At 42.4% G+C, this 22439-nt stretch overlaps 1 protein-coding gene across 2 annotated transcripts; it reads right to left on the bottom strand.

Annotated features, from left to right (window-relative positions):
- Positions 1-1218: 1218 nt before the first annotated feature.
- Positions 1219-17215, bottom strand: anos1a (anosmin 1a). Of its 2 annotated transcripts, none has more exons than XM_053853980.1 (14): positions 17021-17215; positions 15774-15821; positions 8546-8611; positions 8241-8463; positions 7506-7690; positions 7307-7436; positions 7031-7236; positions 6591-6729; positions 6418-6525; positions 5171-5259; positions 4536-4707; positions 4253-4467; positions 4038-4179; positions 1219-3401 (listed from the first exon to the last, which is right to left on the bottom strand). In XM_053853980.1, exons 1-14 carry the CDS (start codon positions 17198-17200, stop codon positions 3349-3351), a joined length of 1956 nt encoding a protein of 651 aa, XP_053709955.1. In that variant the 5' UTR covers positions 17201-17215; the 3' UTR covers positions 1219-3348. The 2 variants fall into 2 exon arrangements, with proteins under 2 accessions (XP_053709955.1, XP_053709956.1); XM_053853981.1 differs by having other exon boundaries at positions 6418-6495.
- Between the last annotated feature and the right edge of the window lie 5224 nt (positions 17216-22439).

Here is a 22439-nt window from a genome sequence, read left to right as displayed (position 1 = left end):
TTAATAGTTCTGGTTCCGGTTATTGTTTAGGGTGATTTGTTTTCGGTGAGAGGCAGAGGAGAGGGTTATGGCAACAAGACACAGGTCCATGTGCGCACAACCGTGCGTTCAAGGAACAGAAAACAGTAATGAATTCAATGGCATGTTGTAAATAAGTATATGTGGCTAGTTACATATTTTGGGTATATCGGCCTCAAGACATCTGCTGGCACACAATTCATACTTGGTCAATGATGATGACACGTTTTCGATCAGCGCATAAAACAGATACGCTCAAGCAGCAAAGAACTTTGCAGTCCCCATGTTCTTTGACTAGAGTATATGTTTTATGCAGAGTTGCTGCAGAGCTCTGAGCAGGGGCGGCATCCAGGGCGAGAACCAACACTGGAGCTCGACTCAACCACAAGTGAGAAGGCACAGACTGGGGAGGAGCCAGCTCAAGTGTTTTTGTTCAGCGTTCGATTGGGTTATCATGGTGATGGTTGGCACGTAGGTGAGGGAATATAAGGGCTGGCTCAATGTGTATGATGAGATCAATAGTAGCAGCAGTCTGCTTTTGGTTCAACTCTCTGTTGTATAAGGTTATGGCAAATTTCACGTATTGTTTATGTAGCTACTATAGGGGTTACACATTGTTTAGTTAGTTTGCAGCTTTTGCAGCAAGCCCACCCTGAGGTTCCACCCTGGAGGAGAGGAATCCCGTCACACACACATATGTGATATATTAGCAGCAAGCATCCAGACCTGGACCTTTGTTCCAAATCCTTGGCGACAAGATGCCATGGATCTGGGGATCTTGCAGCTATTGCAGTGTGGAGCAGCCATTGGTCGCTGCTGTCCAACATAGCTCATTGAAACAAACTTGTAATCAAAATTGAATGGCAGTTTTCATCATTTTATAATTACCATGGACATATTAGGCCCTGCTTGTGACAGAAAAAGAACATGTGAAAAAGAGTATGGATGAAACGTGTGGGGTCTGATGTGTTGCTTTATCGCCTCCATAAATACAGCACAATGGATTTGATCGGAGCCAACGAACCAATGACTTCTGTCATACAGACATGAATACACGCCACATAATTGTCCGTCCTCATCTGTTGTTTGGGATAGACCGTGCAATCCTAGTCCACCAATGACTTTATTCAGGATGGATGAAGCCACGCAATCAGCAGACAGCAAGAGCAACTCACTTCACAACTTTATTATGAACAGAAATCGACAGAAATGAAAAAGGAATACAGCGGAGGGTTTCACAACTCTGTTTTGGTCCAGGAGTGTAGTCAGGATACACACAAACATCAGTCAATAAATACAGGCGGATGCTATATACATAATTACAGAGCATAACATTGCGACGTTTCAAGCATAAGCAGCCACAGAGTAATAAATAACACTTCAATATGCATTTTCTGCTTTTAATGGACAACTTGCTGAGTCACAGACAAATATGACATGCTCATGCTTAAGTTCAACAGTAGATCAACAACATAGCATGGAAGCAACACAAAACACAGATTTTTTTTTTTTTTAAATCAACATCAGTTTAATATTGTTGTTACTGGAAGCATTAGTACCTTAGTTCAAGGTAGCAGTTACTAATATAAGAGACAGGCAGCCATTTTCACTATTATCAATCGTAGTTTGTCAGTTTCAGAAAGTTTGTTTTCCCCTCATTTGAATCTCCGCTGTGGTTTCGAGGGTTTTGTTTTGTTTGTTTTTGGCGCCCTCTTGTTTCAGACGCAACCGTCTGGTTTAAAGTTTATCAGCAAGACTCTGCTGCCGCTGTGTGTCAGTCTTCTGTAACTGCATCTTATCGCAGCTTCATCAGTCGCAGCTGTTTAACATGTTTTTTCTGTTGTTGTTTTTTAACAGGCAGTGTATGTGTATTTTCAATCTTTAGTTTGGTACCGTCAAGTTAATACATGGGTAAAAATCTATAAAGTCGCAGGATCATTTCGACCCAAGGGTGTAGCATGTTAAACTGGTGCCTGTGGGGCAAAGGGCAGTTTTGTACAGATTGGAACCTCCATTCTGTGCTCCGCGTTCATTTCCTCTGTTTCTTCGTAAAGCTAACAGATATGGGCCAAACGGAGCACTACAACCAGAAAACGATGGTGTTGCTGTTACCACCTGATACCTAGCTCTAATTGGAAACTTTGGGAATTTCTCTTCGGACATTAATAAAGTATCTATCTATCTATCTATCTAATGGGGCATTAAGAAGACAAAACAATGTCAATATGTTTGATGGCCTTAACCGACCACCGCCTCTTACAACGCAGCCTCTGTTTTCTTCTTTGGTGCAAGAGGTAACCACTATAGTCGTTTAAGTATTAAGTACTATCAACACTTCTTATACAGTCGTTGGTTTTGGAGGTTGTTGTTGTTATAAATGTTTGACTCTGGGCTGCACCGCCTGGTGGATATATTGGTGAACAGCAACGGAAAGCATGCATGGACGCATGTGATCATTGTTTGAAACGGACGGGTACTATTTTGTATGTAAAGGGAGAATAAATGGGCCTTTGAACATTACAAATGTGGCTCTCAGTGAACAAGTGAACGGTGTCCTGATTCTCAGAGGCCACCAGATGGCATGTCGGCTGTAAAATGTTTGGACTTGAACAACTAATTTAACGGAACCTAGCATCATTTCTAAACAAAGAGCACCATCTAGGGGCCTCTGAAAAGTAGGACACTGTTCCATCAACCCTGTTTCATGATACCTCATGTACCCATCACTAGTAGCCAAGTCTCACAACTGTAAGAAAAGTGTGTTCCAGCAAATACAAGCTCTAAACTAATCTAAAACTAGACATGAACTCCAAGGTTGATAGGATGCAAACAACACTTCTGAAATAGACGCAGGTCATTAACAGTTGAGACAAATGGGGCAGAGTATATACATAGTTACATAAAAATTTGAATTATTTGCTCATTGTTTTAATCAAGCATACAATGGTTTAATTAATCCTGCGCCTTACGTCAACTCTCTTCATGGGGTCTGCACCGTCAAAGTGGGTCAAGGTGTTCAACTAGTACCGTACAGTGCAAAGATGATTGTCGAAACTTGCTGAAGTGACACTAAAATGCACATTATAGGCAATGATTCTATAAATATAAAACTGTCAGCTGTTCGGACACTTAACTACTAAGTTGGTTGAGTCAAACATAGACCCAAAAATGAATAAATGTCATCACATTTACCTCTATATGATTTGAGATTTGATCAGTGTTATAAGAGAAGAAGTTGGGACATGGTTCCACATCTTGTTTGTGAGCGTGTGAAGGTGCCACGTATGAGGCTCCGAATCACCACACGTCTTGAGGACTGGTCACCTGACTTCAATGCCGCAGTATGATTGGCTGTTTATGTTGAGGATCTCGACCCTTGGTCCCTGATTGAGAAAATGCATTTCCGTTAGTGACAGAACCCTGAATGAATTTCATAAACAGCTCTGATCTGGTTAATATTTAAGGTTACGTTTAGCAATTTGTTTTAGATGGTTAGGTTTAGGAGGCTGGAGAAAGCATTTAGTAAGGACCAATTTTGGGGAAAACACTTCCTGGTGGGGCCCATAGGCATTTATGCGACTCCTATGCTGGACCCCACAAGGTTAAGCCTCAATTTGAGGATGAAGACTTCAAAATAACTTGGTCTTTGTGATTGGGTTTCAGTTTGGTTCAGAGTCCTGGTTAAGGTTGGCCATGTGTTTTGGATGTTTCTGGGGAGAGGCTGGAGAAAGTGGCAATGAGAGGTCCTCACAATGTCCCTACAAGGACAGAAATACAAGTTTATTTATTTATTAACACTTCTTTTCTTTTTTCCCCACAACTGTTGTCACAATCATGAGTCAACTCAGCTTTAGCGCAATTAATTGAGATTTAAGTGTGAATCTATTGACAGTCCTAATATTAACGTTTAATATTAATATTTGAATATTAACTATTAATATTATCGTATCAATTCATAATAAAGACGTTGGGTGTTGGGCGACACACTCTGGGAAACACTGGCCCACGTGTTTACTCACTGTGCCTCCGGATGCTCTGGTATCCTGGAGTCTGGAAGGTTCTGCTACTGACTGGACCTTCACCTTCAGCGGTGATGGTCCGGACCTCCAGCCTGTAGAGACTGGCAGGGTGCAGGCCTGACACCACCACATGGTCTCTGTCCTGCAGTGAGGATAGAGACAGAGTTGAAGAGGAGCTGGACGTGTCTGAAGAGTCAACAACAACCGTTGCTCACTGGAGGAACAATCTGGGTCTGCGAAATGAGAACTTGAGGCAGTTGGTCGCTGCTGAGTCGAGCGGTGGAGGTGATCTCTGCCCAGGTCACCTGATAGCCCATGACCTGCTGAAGTGAAGGTGTGGTCCATTTAAAGATTGCTGTCACATTCCCAGAGTGGACACTGAAGAACGCGGTCAGGTTGGCAGCCTTCGGTAGGACCTTCACAACTCTCACTGCAAACACGAGCCACATGAAGCCATCACAGTGAACTGAATGGGATCTTCAGATAACAGTAATATACCCGTTTCTCCAAGGCAGTTGACTGGACTTGGGCTCTTGGCCTGGACGGCAGCACAGGTGGGCGTGTAGAAGGTGACACTTTCAGCAAGAGGACGGGACTTCTTGCTGACAGGCAGCAGAAGGACCTTATATTTGCAGGAGAAGAGCAAACCCTCCAGACTGATGAAGCTCTCCTGAGACAAAGCAGACAAGGATGATGTCATCCACAATTAGTTCAAGCATGAGAACACACCCATCTTCGCACAGGTGGGTTATTGATGATCACGGTTCTCATTGTTACTCTTATGGATTCATTTTTGTACAGCCATTGTCTACTTTAGGATCCCTAAACTATATTGTACATTCATTGTCATTTTCTTGTGTCAGTCACACTTCAGATTTGTAGAGAGCCAAACGTTTTAAATTGAGAATATCGCTCCCCCTTTTGTTCATTTTAACAAACCACAGGCAGGAATTGAAATGGGGAGCCGTCAAAGAGAGTTTTGTGCTAAATAAAAGTCTGTCCGTAACTTCATAATGATCAAAGAGGATTGAATTTTACTGTCCATCAGTCAAACAAAATGTTCAATCTTCATCCTTCTGCCCATATTTTTCTGAAAACCCCAAGTGCGGTGTGTGAAGTCAGCTGTCTGATACCTGTGTGACAGTCTTCTCCATGGGGCGGGTCACGTTGTGTGAGCAGAACTCGGGCCCCCATTGGACCTTGTAGACCTCCACTGACGGATCTAAACACAGCAAACAAATCACTCATTAAGTGAACACAAAAGGCATGTATGTCTCCATTATCATACTGCATGTTTGAAGCAGCAGAGTCAAACTGAACCCCAAAAGAGCACCATGGGCACAGGTTTTTGTTTCAACCGAACAGTCAAGGCAGGTTACAATTAGGGATGGGACCGATCCGATCCCGTATAGGCTCCAATACCAATGTTTTTGACAGATCAGGAATTGCTGTGATGATCCAAGAGCCAAGTCTGCGCTGTTTTCAGCTGAAATCTGTTCACAGTTAGCTGCACTGCGAGTTCACCTCAAACTGTGGAATGGATTTCCTGTACGTGGTGAGCGGCAAGAGACGTGCTTTAGGAAGTCCACTCTACAGTTTTCAGTCCTTACTTCAGTCCTGAATGTGCAGTATTTATGAGTCTGTTGGAACCCAAAGTAAATAAACGTGTAAATAAAGTGGTGTTCACCGACAAAACATAACAGGAGCGCGAGACCACAAGACAGTGAAACGAGGTGTCGCAGCATATGAACAAACAGCGCATTGGATGTTGGATTCGCAAACGCAGTGTGCCCTTAAATGAGTCAAATATCTCTGATGTTGGAATTCAGTCTGTCCCGACCCACATCACTTGTCAGTCGGAAAATGGATTTATCGATGAGTATATCAGTATATGTTTTGCTGATCAAATGAAGCAGTGTTTTGTATCCATTCAACGTCTACATAAGTCTGTCTTGGATTTAATAAATATCCAATGTTGATGTAAAACCTTCAGAGTTGCACATTTGTTTTCAGGATAATGTTTTTTCTGTTGTCAGGATTTCACGGTTTCCTGACTTCCATTTGTGGCCTTACACTGACCTCTAGTTGCCAACAATAATGGTGAAAAAAACAGCAAACTGAGCTCTGGCATCGGATCGGATCTGAGTAATACCGGTATCGCCAGATATCCAAATTCAAGTATCGGGATTGGGTAGGAAGTCCAAAAATGTGGATTGGTGCATCCCTAGCTCGTGTCCTCGTGTTCAGGTCCCACTCAATGGGAAGCTAAAGATGAGGACAGTTTCATGATACGCCACCAGCCCATCACTAGTAATCTGATGATTGGTGGTGCTTGTGTGGTTGAACAAAAATACACACTAAGTTTTCTGCCGAGACACACCTGTACTTCTCTGCCAGTACACATGAACCCGGAGCAGACCGTCTTGATAGAACGGCGTTCCCACGTCCAGGACTTCTCCTGCAGGGACAGCAAGTTTCCGGTTGGGGGCTGGGGAACACAACATATTAAATGCAACTTCAGAAACGACTTGATAGTAGAAGCTGAAAGCAAACCTGATGACATTGTGTGTTGTGTGGTAAACTGGAGTGTTGCTCGAGGGCCCTTCAGCTGAGTTCCGCCCCAGTAGGAAACAGCCTGCACTTCAACAGTGTAGCTCCTGTTCGCACGCATGCTGTCCAGTTCCACCTGGCACTGTACACACACACACACACACAGGTTTGCATTTATGTCTTTGTTAGGACCTTTGGAGGTTTCTCATTGACATGGCCTCTCACCCTAAACCTAACCATCCAATGGCTAATCTTAACTGGGACTAAACTGCAATAACATAAATCCAAGCTTTAACTAGTGAGGACCAGCAAAGGAAAGGAGGTATGTTTCCAAGAATTGGTCCCAACAATTAGAGCAATACAAGTTACACACACACACACACACACGTTAATTGGAAATTAGAAGTCACAAGCTACTAGTCTGATGACGGTGAGGCTGATACCTCTCTGACTGTCTTCCTCCTCTTGGTCACAGACGACGCTGAGGTCTGTTCGACTGAGGTCCACATCCAGGTCAACTTGTAGTGATGGACGGGAACATCCAGGTTAGATGGCATGTCCCACTTCAGCGAAGCCCGCACTGATCTGCCGGGGCCAAAGGTCATGTTGACCACTCTGAGTTGCGCAGGGGCCAGAGGACGGGCAGGGTCTGCGGTTGCACATGAAGTAGAGTTCTCAAAGGGAACCGAATAGAAGATGATGACAGCTACAACACAAACCTCTTCTGGAATGAATGTGACGGCTGGGTGTGGTGAACCCTCGTGTGCCATGTGCATTCACAGCAGCTACCCTGAACTGGTACCAGCGGCCCGCTCTGAAGTCTGACATCCTGGCTTCAGGCTCTGTAGTCTAGATCAGGTTGAGTCAGAAAAATAACCGCTGTTGACAGGACGAGGGCTGCAGCAATGCTACGCAAACCTTGGTGACCACTTCCCAGTCTGTGGCCGTGTCTTCACTGGGCTGGATGCCAAAGTTCCATCGCCTCTGCAGGACGTAGACGACAGGCTCTGCTGAGATGTTGAACCGTGAAGCCCAGTGCACCTCCAGATTACCGGTTAGGGTCTCCTCAAAAGTCAACTCCTTCCTTGGTTTCAGAGGCACCCCTGTACCAAGAGGAGCACTCAGTGAACAGCATTCTGAAAGAGCTTATATAAATAAGGTTTATTAATTTATCACTGGAAACACTTTTTCAAAGAAGTGGGGTGGTGAAAGGACACATTTCCAGTATGTCAGACGAAACATTGCACACTGGATGAATTAAACGTTATATTATATCAAATATTTTCCAAGTTAATACATGTATACTAAAAATTGAACAAATTGATTCACAAAGGTATTTTGTGTTTTTTGTGACAGTATTAAATATCAATATTATCCACATGATGACAGTGGCAAGACGTGACGTTATATCCGTATCCTGGTAAACAGTAGGGAAGCTGAACTCAAGCTCAACAGAGCAGCCAATCAAACAAACAAGTTTAATACTCCTGACAAGCTTTTTATTGTGAAACACCAACTATTGTCATTATTGGTGGATTCACCTAGATGATGCCAGAATCGACACCGCCACAACATGCAGAGGAACAACACTGGGGCCTCCACAGGAGCTGAATTTGTGATCATCTAAAGCAGTCTCAGATGCTCGCTGGTTACCTCTGTTCACATCTTTCGGGGCCTGGCAAGTGTGTCCACAGCCGTTGGAGCAGCATTTCTTCAGAGCTGGACATTCTTGGTCTCTGTCACAGCTCTCAACACAAGCGGCGGCAAATCCACTGGCCTCCTCTGGAGGGGGACAAGTTCCCTGCTTCACCAACGCCACAGACTGGAGGAATTCGCAGCTGGTCACACACTCCCAGGGCTGCTTGGGGAACGCTCGCTATGAGGTGCAAAAGGTATAGTAGAGGTGAGCTCATTGTAGAGGATTCATGACGGAGCAACAGATGACACTGAAGCTGTACCCCACAAAACTTATTGCAGTTGTTTTTTTTCTTCTTCAGGTTGGATGAATCACATGGTTCCAGGCACTGAAAGACAAGAGAGTGCACCTCCTTCAGTCATGTCTATTCCTTAATATCACGGATGTAAAGAAACCAATGTGAAAACAGGAACACAGAGTGGTGGAGTTAGCTACTTTGGGCTTAGTTAGAGGTAGCTCTAGAGGTTTTCTTTCAGCTCCAGCGAGCAGATGTCCCTGGGGAGTAGAACCTAATTTCATGCTATATTGACAAACAGTAGGGAGGACAGAGGGACCACAGTGAGACAAGGAGATCTGTGATGACAATAATGCACAGTATAAGGACCTGAGAACTGTCCTCAGATACTGACATAGATCACAATGCCTTTATTCTACCCACAAAGGGGGGGATCTGCTTGAATTCTAGCATGTACAAACTATTGGATTCATGATTAAAGTTATTTGTTTCTGTGAATTGAATTCACTTTCCTCCAGATCAACTCCTTTTTGACTGGTGTACGCAGGGACAGATAGACCCCTTCTGCTGCTCACACAATGAAGTATCATGATATTTAACTGTTTGATATTTCTGTTTTCCTGTTCTGTTCAAAAAGCTGCATCGGACTGGTAAACACAGTCCTCAGGACACCCAGAAACCTTCCGAGCTAAAAGCCAGACAGGCATGTTAAAGTTGTTTATTACACCAACTTTTGCGAGGGGTGCCCTTTATTCTCACTTGAGCACCGGTCCCCCAAAATGTCTGTGCACATGTCCGGTGCAGATTTGACCAGCCTGCGGTAGTGATTGGTTCATAGGGCACCATGAAACTGTTTTGCAGGGTTCATTTTCAGAGGTCACTGGATGGCACTGTTGGCTTAGAAATGACGTGAGGTTTCATTGAATTAATTGTTCAAGTCGAGACATTTAACCGCAGACAGTGCCATATGATGATACACTGACACTGATTCGCGAAACCTCATCTACCCTTCAATACTGTGTCATGAAACGAGGGCTGCAACTAACAATTATTTACATTGTCGACTAATCTATTTTGAATTTCTGTTGAACCAAAAGTTGCTTAAATCATCTCACTGCGATACACCGACACCATACATTATTAAACAAGCATATTAAAATAATGACGCAACATCCTGGAACATGTATTAACTCGGTGAAGCATAAAACAGTTGACTGAGAGCTCCAGTGCTTTAAAACGGAGGTCTTTATTGGTCCTTGAGAAGAATTTAAAATCATCAACATTCACATACGTATCTCATATAAAATATCTGGTCAACATCCACATCAAAAGGTCTTATTTCAATAATAACCTAAAACGGTGTGTTCAGCGTAGCTCCCCAGTTCAGTTCTGGTTATTATTAGGAGGAGGAGAGAGACAGAGGACACTTCACTACATCTACAACTTAGAACAAGTTAGCTCCGTGCTAACCAACATGCTAGCTCGAGGGTGTGTGGCACCACAAACCAAACACGGAACACTCTTTCATCATTCTACCATGGTGTCCAAGGGGTCTGCACTACGACCCGTCGCGGCTCGAACTCCTCCGTGACTGTGACTGAGGCGGTCAGGTAGTGACACGAGTCATGGGCGCAGCGACGGCAGCAAGTTGGTGTCCAACCTCAGTCAGGAACCAATTAAAAGAACAGAATTAACATATCTATATGATTCCAGAGAATGTGATATTTTCTCACTGCTTCTGAATAATAACCAGTACTTGATGCCCATCCTGTGGCCTGTGGGTGTTTACACCAACAGCAACATGACGCACAGATTTTGACGTCGATGAAATTTTGTTGTTGACGTTATCGATGACATCAACTTATCGTTGCAGCCATACATGAAACCTCTTCTACCAGCAACACTCCACAGGGCACGCATCTCAATGACACATGCTATGCTACCAACAGCTAAGCTCCCGCTATCTTTATATTAAGGTATGAGTTTATATATATATATATATATATATATATATATATATATATATATATATACATACACACACACAGTGGTACCTCGGTTCTCGACCAGAATCGGTTCCAGACGGCCGTTCGAGAAGCGAATTGTTCGATTCGATTTTTTTCCCATTACAATTAATGGAAAAAGAAATAATACGTTCCAAGGCTTAAAATAGGATTTTGTAGGAGTGAATGTAGAGTGTCTGCTGCAGGTGCGCTGTTCGTGTATGTGTGTGGCCGCTGCATGTGGGAGGGTTTGCCGAGTGAGTGACGTCTCTCCAGAAGTGAAGAGGTGCCCAGTGTGTGTCCAGCTCTGAATGTGCGCTTCTGTGCAGTTTGGCTGTGACAAAGTAATAAACCAAGTAACGCTCTGTCCGAGACTCGCCTCATCCCTGTCCGAGCTCCAGCCGATAACAGGACATCAAACCCTGGAGTGCGCGTTCCAGCCTCGGAGGTGTTGAGGAGCACCTTCCCTGTGACACTCTACCACGGTCCAGTGCGGAGACAGGAAAAGTTTTACACCTCAATATGAAGAAAAAACAGTGAGTAAATGTAGCTAACAGAACACGTCTGCATACAGAGTTTGCGAAATACACAATAACAAAGTGCGTCATGGGTCTGCTGATCAGTCCGCGCACGTTATGTTTTTTTCGGGGGCATTCGAGTTCTGGATTTTCGAAATCCGAAGCAAAAAAATCTCAATATTTTTGTTCAAACTCCGATTTGTTTGAATTCGGAATTTCGTTACCAACCTATCAAGGGGACACCAATCACCAATCAGGTGTCTGAAGACTGTCATCGGTTGATCGTCAGTCTGGTGCTGTTTGTTTCAGCTGACACCTGACTGGTACACCCGTTTGTGCTTTCAGGGCTGGAACAAAAACCTGCACCTGCTGCGGCCCTTTTGCGGGTCAGTTTGACACCCTTGCTATACTATGTTATGGGATGTTATGGGAAATTACATGAAAAATACAAAAATAGAATAACACAATAAAACAACACGATTTATTCTGCAATATATAAGCCATTATCTTACTGCAGTCATCCATTTATAACAGTTCCTCACACTCATGAGCTCCTAACACCAAGTGACCTCTCAGCGCACGTGGCAGCGAGTCATTTGTCGCTTTAACGACCCGTCCTTCAGGCACGTCTAAAATCTCTGCCAGAGCTGTCACCTCTCATCTAGACTCTTTGCTCTCCAGAGCAGATATCCCTGCTAATCTAGGTAGACAGCTCCGTGCCCAGTGTAACCCAGTGTCCTCTTGTTTCCACATCCCTCTGAGCATTGAATGAAGTAATTGGTGTACGCCAAACAGTGCAACTTTGCCAAGTGATTCCCTGGAGGAATCGCAGGACAGACTTTCATCTTGCTCTAGTTTCTCTTTCATGTCAGGTCAGGTCTCAAATCTGCCTCGACCCACTGTATTTAAAATCATATACTTACTCGCACTTTGTGTAGTGAGACCTAATAATATGTTTGCCTGTAGGGCTGTGTATTACCAGGTATCTTGCGAAACAATAAGTATCCTGATATAGGAGTGGCCATACAACAACATTGCGATATATTACAATACTGAAAGTTTTTGTAAAGTTTTAAAGGAGGAAAATCTGATATGAAAACTTTAATGTGAGGTTTCACTGAATAACTTTTTCCAAGTCCAAACATTTTACAGCAGACACCGTCATCTGGTGGCCTCTGAAAATCAGGCGACTGTTTCATAAAACCTCATCAAGCCTTCAATACTGTGTCATGAAACCTCATCTACCCTTCAATACTGTGTCATGAAACCTCATCAAGCCTTCAATACTGTGTCATGAAACCTCATCAAGCCTTCAATACTGTGTCATGAAACCTCATCAAGCCTTCAATACTGTGTCATGAAACCTCATCGAGCCTTCAATACTCTGTCATGAAACCTCATCAAGCCTTCAATACTGTGTCATGAAGCCTCATCTACCCATCACTAGTACACAGTTCATTGCCATATTTGTCACAGCTAAATCTCAAATAATTTTAAAAGGCATGAGCAGATATTCGACAAGAATAAAACAAGGAACAAATTATACAATGAAAAGATTCATAAAGCACTTTATTTAATACTAAAATTTAAATCTCAACAAACGCACTAAAGATGAGTTAATTAGCGAGTAATGGAAAATTAATCACAGTTTGTGGATCTGTTCTAAATGTACCTTAAGGCAAATGTTACAGTGTCACAGTAACAGTAACACCAGAGTGGGCAATAATGCTTTAACCATGCAAACATGTGTTTACTCCCGCAGCCCAGCATAACAGATACTGGCAGGAACATTTTTCAGAACAACCTCAGAGGCTCTGAAGAGGCTCAACAACATGCTAACAGCATAACATTGGAAACATTATACACATCCAAAATTCATAGGATTCATTGCCATTAATTGTGAGTTAACTCAGTTATAGTGTGGTTACTTGATATTAAAATTTAAATATATTTAAAGCCAAAGTAATACCATTAGTATACGTAAGCTTGTGTCCTAGAATGTTGTCAGGAGAGTTGTTGAACACATCAATTATCACGAATACAGTTTGTCACTGTCAAGGTTTATTGAAGAAGGAAAGAATCTTGATTTGCAGCGGGGTGCTAACATGTCTCCATAATTCCCTTCCTTAGGAAGAGCATACACACCAAAGTGAAAGGCTGCTCCCTCTCTTTAGTATTGATATCACATCTGAATAATACAATACTCTGCTGGGGCGAGATCGAATGTTTAAACAGACCTGGCTTAGTGAGGGCAAACTCATTATTGAAAATGATGTCGTAACAGTGTGAACTTGATATCAACACGCTTGTAGCTTCGATGATAAGCGGTGATGAATGACTGGAAAATACACGTGATGTATAGGATGTCAGGAAGCTGACTGCTGGTTAGTGATGAATGATGGAACTGAAAAATGGGTAATAACCACCGTGGTACACTAGCATCCATCATAATCTGCAGGTTCCCGCATGCTAGCGTGCGCACACACTCACACACACCTCCAGTTCACCTACACACTTGGATCCTGCTATCGAAGTTTTGACTCGTGGCTGATTTATTGCAGCTTAACACATGCTAACGTCTGGTACATTCATACAACACGTATGTTTTAAATGATTCCCCAAGCACCCATGTGAATTTGTGTCTTCAGCACTTTTGACCCTAAATCATAATCACACACACTTGAGTCAGACTAGTGTTGCAGTGAATCTGGTGGTCCTCTGTCCTTCGTCTTCTTAATCCCGCAAAGAAATCGGCTGCATCCAGTGCTTGTGTCTTGGGATATAACCATAGCACTTTTTTGCACACCGAGTACCAGTACCAGTACTGACATCTGAGCACTTGCCAACACCGATACCATAACAACGATTTTAAGTGATGATTGTCATTTCAAGTTTACGTTGCGTCAAGTTACGTTCCGGGTCACAATAGTTGAAGTACCATCATGGAAGGAAGTAGCAGCACCATGATGTAACCCTGAAATAGCGTGGCGTGACGCGGACGCAGAACAAATCAGGATCTCTGGAACTACTGATGCCACTATTGAGTATTTAACTGAATTAAACAAAAGAAGGAACGTGAACTCCAGCATGCTCGGCTTTGGTGTTTTGTACAGCACCGAGCTGCAGTCCAAGCCGTCATGTTCCAGTTTCTCTTCTACAGTAAAATGCAAATATTTTATGATGACGTGTTCCCGGATTCCCGTCACTTTCCATGGGTAATTTCCTGTCTGAACCATCCTCTGTGGAGCTCCGTACTAGATGCCGACTTGAAGTGGAGCGGAGGTCCACAACTGTGCCCCGCATCAGGGAATACCTACCTGCTAACCGAACACACCTGCGATCACCCTCCTTTGCGTCAGTAATGACAGCCCTTTAAAAATCTGCCATGTAGTAAATATAGCGTGGAACACTGCAGTGGGTACTGGGTGCCATCATGAGCCAGTATTTGACAAGTACAGCGAAATAGGCCAGATGTTGATATCACTATGGGGATACCTCTGCTAATGTCCAAAGGGGCAGTTATAGAAGTCAGAGCAGGGGTCACCACCTACTTCAAGGGCAATCTGTGACCCGATGGGCTACCATCAGCACTACTTGTAACCGCAGGCGAAACCCATGCAGAAATCAGCAATCAGTATCGGCCAAACAAATGGAGATCGGTGGACCCCAACAGCATTTGTGACGTGTTTATTACTAACATTTTCTTTTTGTATACTGGAGTTATTTTGTCGATTAGGGAAGCGATTCATTCCTGTGTTGGAGTGTGAAATTTAACTGAAGTCTAACTGAACTGACGTCATAACTAAACTTTTGTCCATGAACATCGTATTGTACTGCATTATCTGATTGTCCCATTTATAAATGAAGGCTCTATGTACAACAAATAGTTAAAACAGTATTGCAATATATCGCAATGTTTTGTATCACCACTTTTGTATTTGGATATGTTTCATATGACAAGATGGCTGCCAATACACAGCCCTACTCCAGTTTGGTCTTGAACCACATTGTCTTCATCTTCATTTTGCCTCAAATAACATTACAATATCATTTTGCTCTAGTGTGAGTTTGCTTTAGTTTTTTGGATGTTGGATGATCAAAAGACAGAAAAACAGGCATCCAAATGTGAGTCAGAGCATTCCCACATCATAACCTGCAGTGTAACCAAAATGAAACATCACCCTGATTTACTGGACTTAAGTGTGAAAGAGCAACCAATTTACACTACACGCTAATCCAATTCCTTACATGGGGACATTTCTGGTTGATGATTTAAAATTCAGCATCAAACACACGTCAGTCAAATTGGCTCGATTGATCAATTGAAACTGATTTGCCAGCGCATTTCGCTCATTCAATGTGAAACACACTATTTGTTAATACAAGTATGGGATTCTGTAGCCGACAAGAAGCCGTCTATAACCAACAGGTCCAGCTCCTGACCCCATCTCAGGTTAGCAGTTTCCTGGGAGGAAATTCTCCTGTCTGATGTCACTGCACGCTATAATACACACACTTCAGAGTGGCTCTGTCAATGGAGCTCACAATGAACTTGAAACAAGGACTGTTTATTCAAGTAGAATGTTGATGATGAACTGAATAATCCCTCAGAACACGGGCACATTCCAGCGAACAAATGGTCTGCAGGGATCGCACAAATACTGCAGTTCCCACTCCCATTCTATCTTTTGTGCGAGTGAGGTTTCTCGGATGGTTGCAGGTGTGTTTACTTACCTTTGCACACTGTTTATGGTGATGGCACCAGCCCAGGGATCCATTATTCTATCATGAATAGAGAAGAAAAATAAATGTAAAACTGAAATATATCAACCTGGACACCGCCATTAAGGGTGAGTTTCTTTACTTGGCAGGTTGTACACAGCTCAAGGCCAGGCCCAAATCAGACAGGAAACAACACAGTTTGTCAGCAGAAAAACAAATTAGTTTCCCTTCCATACATGTCCGCCTATATGTTTGCCTCAGGCTGTTGGTGGAGAAATAACAAGTGCAACTCTCCAGAGATGGATATCCTTGACCTGCATTTTTCTGCGTAAATATGAGGTAGACTGTCGCTGGATGAGCGTTTCAAAGCCATGCCATAAATGTTTTAAGCACAATGCACTTGAAACAAGATAACTCAGAACACATGAAGACTTTTTATAATAAAAATGTGGTTTAAATTCATAGAAAAAAACATGAATTGTGGGTGCAAAGCAAGCAGATTTCAGTTGTGTGTCTAGTTTTACCATGACTGAAGCTTGAATCATGCAGGCGTCACAAATGGAGTGTCAATAACTAAACAGAGCGTAAAAAACTGTCTTCTTTGATTCATCATTGGATTTGATGACTGGCTTTTGTCTGGTTCTATTTCGACACACTGCAAGAAATCAGGCCAGTATAGGTCAGCTGTCGTTTAATATCTCTCAGACAAACTGATTTCTTTTTTTTTTTTTTTTTTTTTTTTTCTGTGGGGTGGGGAGATCCGGGAGAATCAGTGAACGCTGGTATCATTGTTGTAATTGGGTTGGTTGTCTGCAGCCCACAGTCCTTGGAGAAAAGAACTCAAAGGATGTGATTAAAATAACAAGCCAAGGCTGACTACATCCGGCATTAAGTCTATTGAAATGAGTATGAAAAGTAGGAGAGTTTAATTCAGTTCATATGCTGATCCACAAATGAAAAAAAGAAAAAATATATCTTCCAACAGCTAAATAATAATAACAAATCAGCTGATGCCACGTGAGTTTTAAGTGTATGCATGTATTTATTTGTGTTTTAATTCGCCCCCTTTGATCAAGTCACCCAGACGTCTAATAAATCATTCCAAATAGCTTGCCAGTAAACATGTTAGTTAACTACGACTGAAGCTGGTGTTGCTGATTCGCCCACCAAAACGTGTTTTGTTAGAACTCAGTAGGAGCTTAAACTAAACACACACGATGAGAGCAGGACCAGACCTTGATTTTGAGTGCTGTAGTTACCTGTGGCGAAGTCGAATGCGCGTCAACGACGTACAAGCTCAAGCACCGTGACGTGCACCGCGCCCTCGATATATCCTCCGACCACGGTTCATCTTCAGCGGGGTCGTCGCGTTTGCCGAAGGTCTTGCTGAAGCGCAGGAGAAAAATAATCCAGACTGAGAAAAGGAGGTGAGACATCATCTTCACTCCGGGCAAGGCGAGTGAGGAGTGAGGGAAGTTCTGCTCGAGCCTGACTCTAATAGAAAAGGGAGGAGCCAGAAGGTGAGCGCTTCGTCCCCGGCGTCATCCACTGCTCGCTCGCTGGCTGATGAAAAGAAGGACCAAGATCTTACGGCTTATAGCGTGTATGTAGTGTTGGGGAAAGTTAAACATGTACATCAAGTTATTCTCCTACTTTTGGGGTTATTTTTTGGTTATATTGATCACATTAGGAACAACATTTTTATTGAATTTTCCGATCTGTACACACAAGTTACGAGCTCTCCTAACTACGGAAGTCTCTGAGGGACATTACTCCCCATTCTACGAGACGGAGAATTTAAAAACCCCATACAATTCCTATCCACACTGGTCCGTACAAATTGCCTTTTCTGTATCAAATTATCAAGAGCTTGTCGTATTCATTGAATTCAGAATGTTCCAAAAAATTATAATCACAACACTTTACATCCTGAATGCAACCAAACATCCAACATGAAACTACTTCTGTCCATCCATCCCAAGCCAGTCTCCCCTCCCCTACACTCTCCCCACCACCTACTATACTAGGGGTCCATGCAGTTAACTTGGGCTTCTCTTCATTAGCAACAAGTGCCTGGAGCGATGTGGAATTGCCATTTAGGATTCTGCAAGACCTCACACAAATAACTGTGATTCCACTAGAACCCAAGCTGAGGGGAAACTTTCACGCATCCGGGTACGCACATATCAAATGGGAAACAGATGGTGGGGATTCCGCACCAGGCAAATTAAGTCAGGACAGTTTGTATTCTTTATATTCATTTTTAAGGTGCCTCATGATGGCCTCCATGAAATCATGCATGGAGGTCTTCAGTAGGCCATTTACAGTAAGTGTGTGGGTTTTTGTTGGACACTTAGCTTCATCAGTGGGTCGCCGATGGATCAAAGTCAAGATTGACTTTAAATTTGGTTGTAGAAGCAAGTTGACAAAGCTACAAACAGAGGGGAACGTATGACTAGATTGTTCAGTGATTTAAGACAGAGGGATTGGTTATTACTTTCCCTGTGGACTAAGCATGAGCAGTGAACTGTTGGCTCTATGACTGAGTTACAAATGTTTTCCTTCATGGGATTGGCGCTCTATGCTTGCCTTCTTTTGGAAATAATTGATGTGTGGCCATATTTCGAAGACAAAACCAAGCAGTAATGATCATCATTTTATTCCCACCACACACAAATGTTGTAGACCGTTGTAACACTGGTTATCTTCAGGAAATAGAAAATTCCAACACTCATGAACAGACCATCTGCAAGCATCCAAGATACATTGATCAGCGCTTCACCGAGAGAGAGACAGAAAAAAAGAATCCATCAGTTGACATCATCTAAAGTGTTTGGTGTGCCTGATTTGTGGCGTGGAGAGTCCTGGAAAAGACAGTGCATCATAAAATTTGCAGAGATGCAGCACAGTGTGAACATTTTCATAAATTCAACTCAGCTGCGAAAAACAAGGCTCTCATTAACACGGCAGGGAGCTCAACCAACCAACAAGCAGGAGAGGATTTCCTCAGAGTTTCCGACAAGCCGAAGGCTAGGAAACCAGCAATCCCCTTTCATAACGTGAGAGATATGTTGCGGTTTACTACGCCATAAAACAGCTGTTGTTTGGCAGCTACCTGGTAACACTACAGCTGGGACTCCCAACTCTTCACCGTCGTCCTCTTGGAATAGGCGATGAGAACATGTTGGTAAAAGAGTTCCACCTGTGTGCTGGAAATGGCTGCGGGGGGAGTTTCCTCAGCACTATTGGAGCAAGCGAAGCCGCTGAGGCTTCCATGACATCTGCTGGACCTACTGGCAACACTTAGTGGCAAGACTTAATCTCGTCTTTCATAGTAGCCTTAAATATGTGGCTGTAGCAGCAGTTCAAATGTTGTGCAATTGACTGTAATTTAATGAGTTGTCTCTCGTGCTTTTGGAAGTGAGCGTCTCGGGAATCATCAGTGCAACCATCTTGTGGATGTGCCTGCTCCCAAGATGTTACTCTGGATCTGTTTTCCTGTGTTTTTGCTTGAGTGACTCATTCATCTGACCTCAACTTTTTGTCCTTCAACTATTGTTTTTTTAGTTAATGTCGTCTGTAATTACTGATGGAAGTTTCCACCAATTACCTGAGATCTGTTGAACTGTGAAGGTGTGCGTCAAGATTCATCTGTATCCTGTAAAAAATCAGGGGTTATGGTCAATTATTTTCACCATTAATAAGATGGGGGGGGCTATGTTCCTGATGCGATGGGACGTGCAGAGAGCCCCCTAGTGGTGCTCGAGCACCAGCCCTTGTCCTCCCTTATTCTTTGCCTGATAAAAGTGCCCCATCTCTTTTTTCATTCTTTCCTAGAAAAAATATGGTACATATATTTGTTGAAAGTAGACAAAATGTTGGTTATTTCAGTGACAGCAGCAACAATGATGTGTTTGCCATTCGCCTTTTTCTAGCTTGAGCCCATCAAAACATCAGTGCATTGGCCTGTGAGAGGAGGAATTTCGTAACTTTGGTTTTCTGTTTAATATAGTTCTTGCTCAACAGAGCAGCCGATCAAACACACCAGTCCATTGCTCGTGACAAGCTTTTATTTTCAAACACCAACTATTGTCAAATGTAGACCAAGGACTCGTTGCTGAATTTACGTAGCTGATTCTAGCATCAGGCTGCCACTTCACAGTGGCACTTTATAAGTGCGCCACAGACTGCATTCATTATACTGTATGTAAACATATGAAGTTACTTGGCTAGAAAGGCCAGACAAATGGCAAGTGAGGCCTGACAAAGATGTCATTTGCCAGAATTTTTCGCCGGTTATGATATAAGTGGCAGTCTTATGCTACCATGATAGCGCCCTCTGCGAACCGCTGCTCAGTATAGCTCTAGAGGATTGTAGCTACTGGAATAACAGCATCTATGTGATGGATGGTCGTCCTAGGCTGTAAACTGCAGGGAAAGTAGTTGGATACTGGTTATCTATACTGCTGTGTCTGCACATTGGTCTGTGATAAGGCAGGCTCTCAATCGCTGGAACAATTTAGCCGCCAAATATTACTGTCACAACCTGTTCTAGCACCTAGTTATTGCACCTCCACTGTGAGTGAATAATACCCTTAATAAATACAGAAATACAACCACCGTCAGCACTTTGACCAAACGTCTGTGGGAAACCATGATCTGCATTTATTATTAAATTAATAAATCACTATCACAATGTGAATCGAATCAGCACGCAAAGAAGAAAAAAATACCACTGTCTGTATCCATGTTCAAATATGGCCATGGATTGGCTTGAGTTTACGTTATGTTGCTATTTGTTTTGGGGGTTTTCTGTTAATCCTTGGTAGTTTGTTTTGGCATTTTAGACCAAAAATATTTAATACAGTTAAATTTTGCTTTGACAGAAAAAATGAGCTTGTTGCAGGAGTGGAAAAAAAAGAATGAATGAGGGGTTAAACATTCCAATCACATGAATGAACTCCCTCTTTAAAGAGTCGCTTATAATTGTGGACGGGATACAAATAGGCATGTTTAGTGGAAAAAAACACCCAGGTTAAGAAAATAAAAAAATCACAGGTGTAAACAATAAGCTACATCACATTAAGGGGCAATGCTATACACGCATGTCTAGAATGCCAACTGGTGGCATTGAAGTGATTAAACGCCAATAAACTTCCAGTTAGGATGAAAAACATGTGTTGACAATGTGAAACAGCCTTTTTAAGTTGCGCAGTTCTTCACTTGGAAGCTGCTGTTGTTGATGCCGTGAGAGTACTGCATGATGTGATTCAGCATAGTCATGTGGATTCTACTGGTTCACAAATTGAATACTTTTACATTACTTTTGTGTAATATTTACTGACCAGTACTTGGCAATTTTGTTACCTCCTCCATATGTCAAAGCAGAGTTTTGGGTGTGAATGTAAAAACATGGCTGACACAGTCACGTTTTTTAATTTATTATCTACCTTGTTAGAACTATTCTTCACTCTGCTCCTTTTCACTCTCTGTGAAATGCAAGAAGAAATGCTGACTCAACTGTATGTAACCTAACAATACTGCAGCCTTATTATATAACAGAAATACAAGTTGAGTATTTGTCAATTAAGGTATTTAAAATGTGTTAGAAGATGAAGATGGACATACAGGTATATATAATTTTGATCAAAGTCACCAAATGATGATGTGAGATATTCTCTGGAGGGGTGGGCGGCACCACTAACAAATTCAAGATGAGGCCGCCTATCCTACAGTGCGACAACATATTTTCATAAAGAACATACATTTCATTTGCTGTTCAGTTAATCACACGCAGTTTAGGAATCCGTGCGCCTTACACACCAATGAGTTCATGACAAGACCAAAACCCCACTAAAATAGACTCAAAAATGAAAATTCTAAATACATTTAAACAAAATAAACATAATGCCTGTTGCCAAACCGTCTGCAGGGACAAGGCCGTTTCCAGAGAAGTGATTTTTTTTTCATTTATTTCTAGGAACCCAAACGATGGGAAGACAATTGATTTTGAAGTCATACTGCCATCTGCTGGATGTCAATCTTTATGGCGTCGGCTGAATATTTTAAGTACTGCAGTAATACTTCTAACATATCACAATTAACTGATATAAGGGTCGTTAATGTTGATATGTAAGCGGTCACTGATTAGATCATTAGAAGTAACCAAACCAAAATAACGCTCTGTCCAAGACTCGACTCATCCCTGTCCGAGCTCCAGCCGACGAAAAGGACCTTAAACCCTGGAGTGCGCGCTCCAGCCTTGCAGGTGACCGAACACCTCCCCTGTGACACCGGACCGTGGTCGGGTGACAGGAAAAAAAAAAAAAAAAAAAAAAAAAAAAAAAAAAAATATATATATATATATATATATATATATATATATATATATATATATATATATATATATATATATATATATATATATATATATATATATATATATATATGTTTTATTTATTTATTTATTTTTAAATGACCGCTTGTGTCTTCTGTTGTCTTGGTCACAATGAGAAAACCTACGTCTCAGTTTACCAACAGAGGGGGGCAGTGATGCAACTGCGTCGTCTCCCCGTGCCTCCCCCCTTCTTTTTTCTCTAACGACATCAGCAATAAGAAGTCTCACTCTGTTGATACAGTTTTGATACAGAGAGCACCGACTGAACCTTTGGTTTAGAT

Source organism: Synchiropus splendidus, chromosome 1 (assembly GCF_027744825.2).
Source record: "Synchiropus splendidus isolate RoL2022-P1 chromosome 1, RoL_Sspl_1.0, whole genome shotgun sequence".
NCBI classification, from domain to species: domain Eukaryota; kingdom Metazoa; phylum Chordata; class Actinopteri; order Syngnathiformes; family Callionymidae; genus Synchiropus; species Synchiropus splendidus.
The sequence above is the reverse complement of the archived record's forward strand: the minus strand, read 5'-3'. Positions and strand labels throughout refer to the sequence as shown.

Coding starts and splice junctions, on each gene's coding strand:
- anos1a (XM_053853980.1), bottom strand. CDS start 17,200: ATGATGTCTCACCTCCTTTTCTCAGTCTGGATTATTTTTCTCCTGCGC. Junction 4,180..4,252: donor AGACCCAGATTGTTCCTCCA/GTGAGCAACGGT, acceptor TCCTCACTGCAG/GACAGAGACCATGTGGTGGT. Junction 3,402..4,037: donor CCAGAGCATCCGGAGGCACA/GTGAGTAAACAC, acceptor TTTCTCAATCAG/GGACCAAGGGTCGAGATCCT.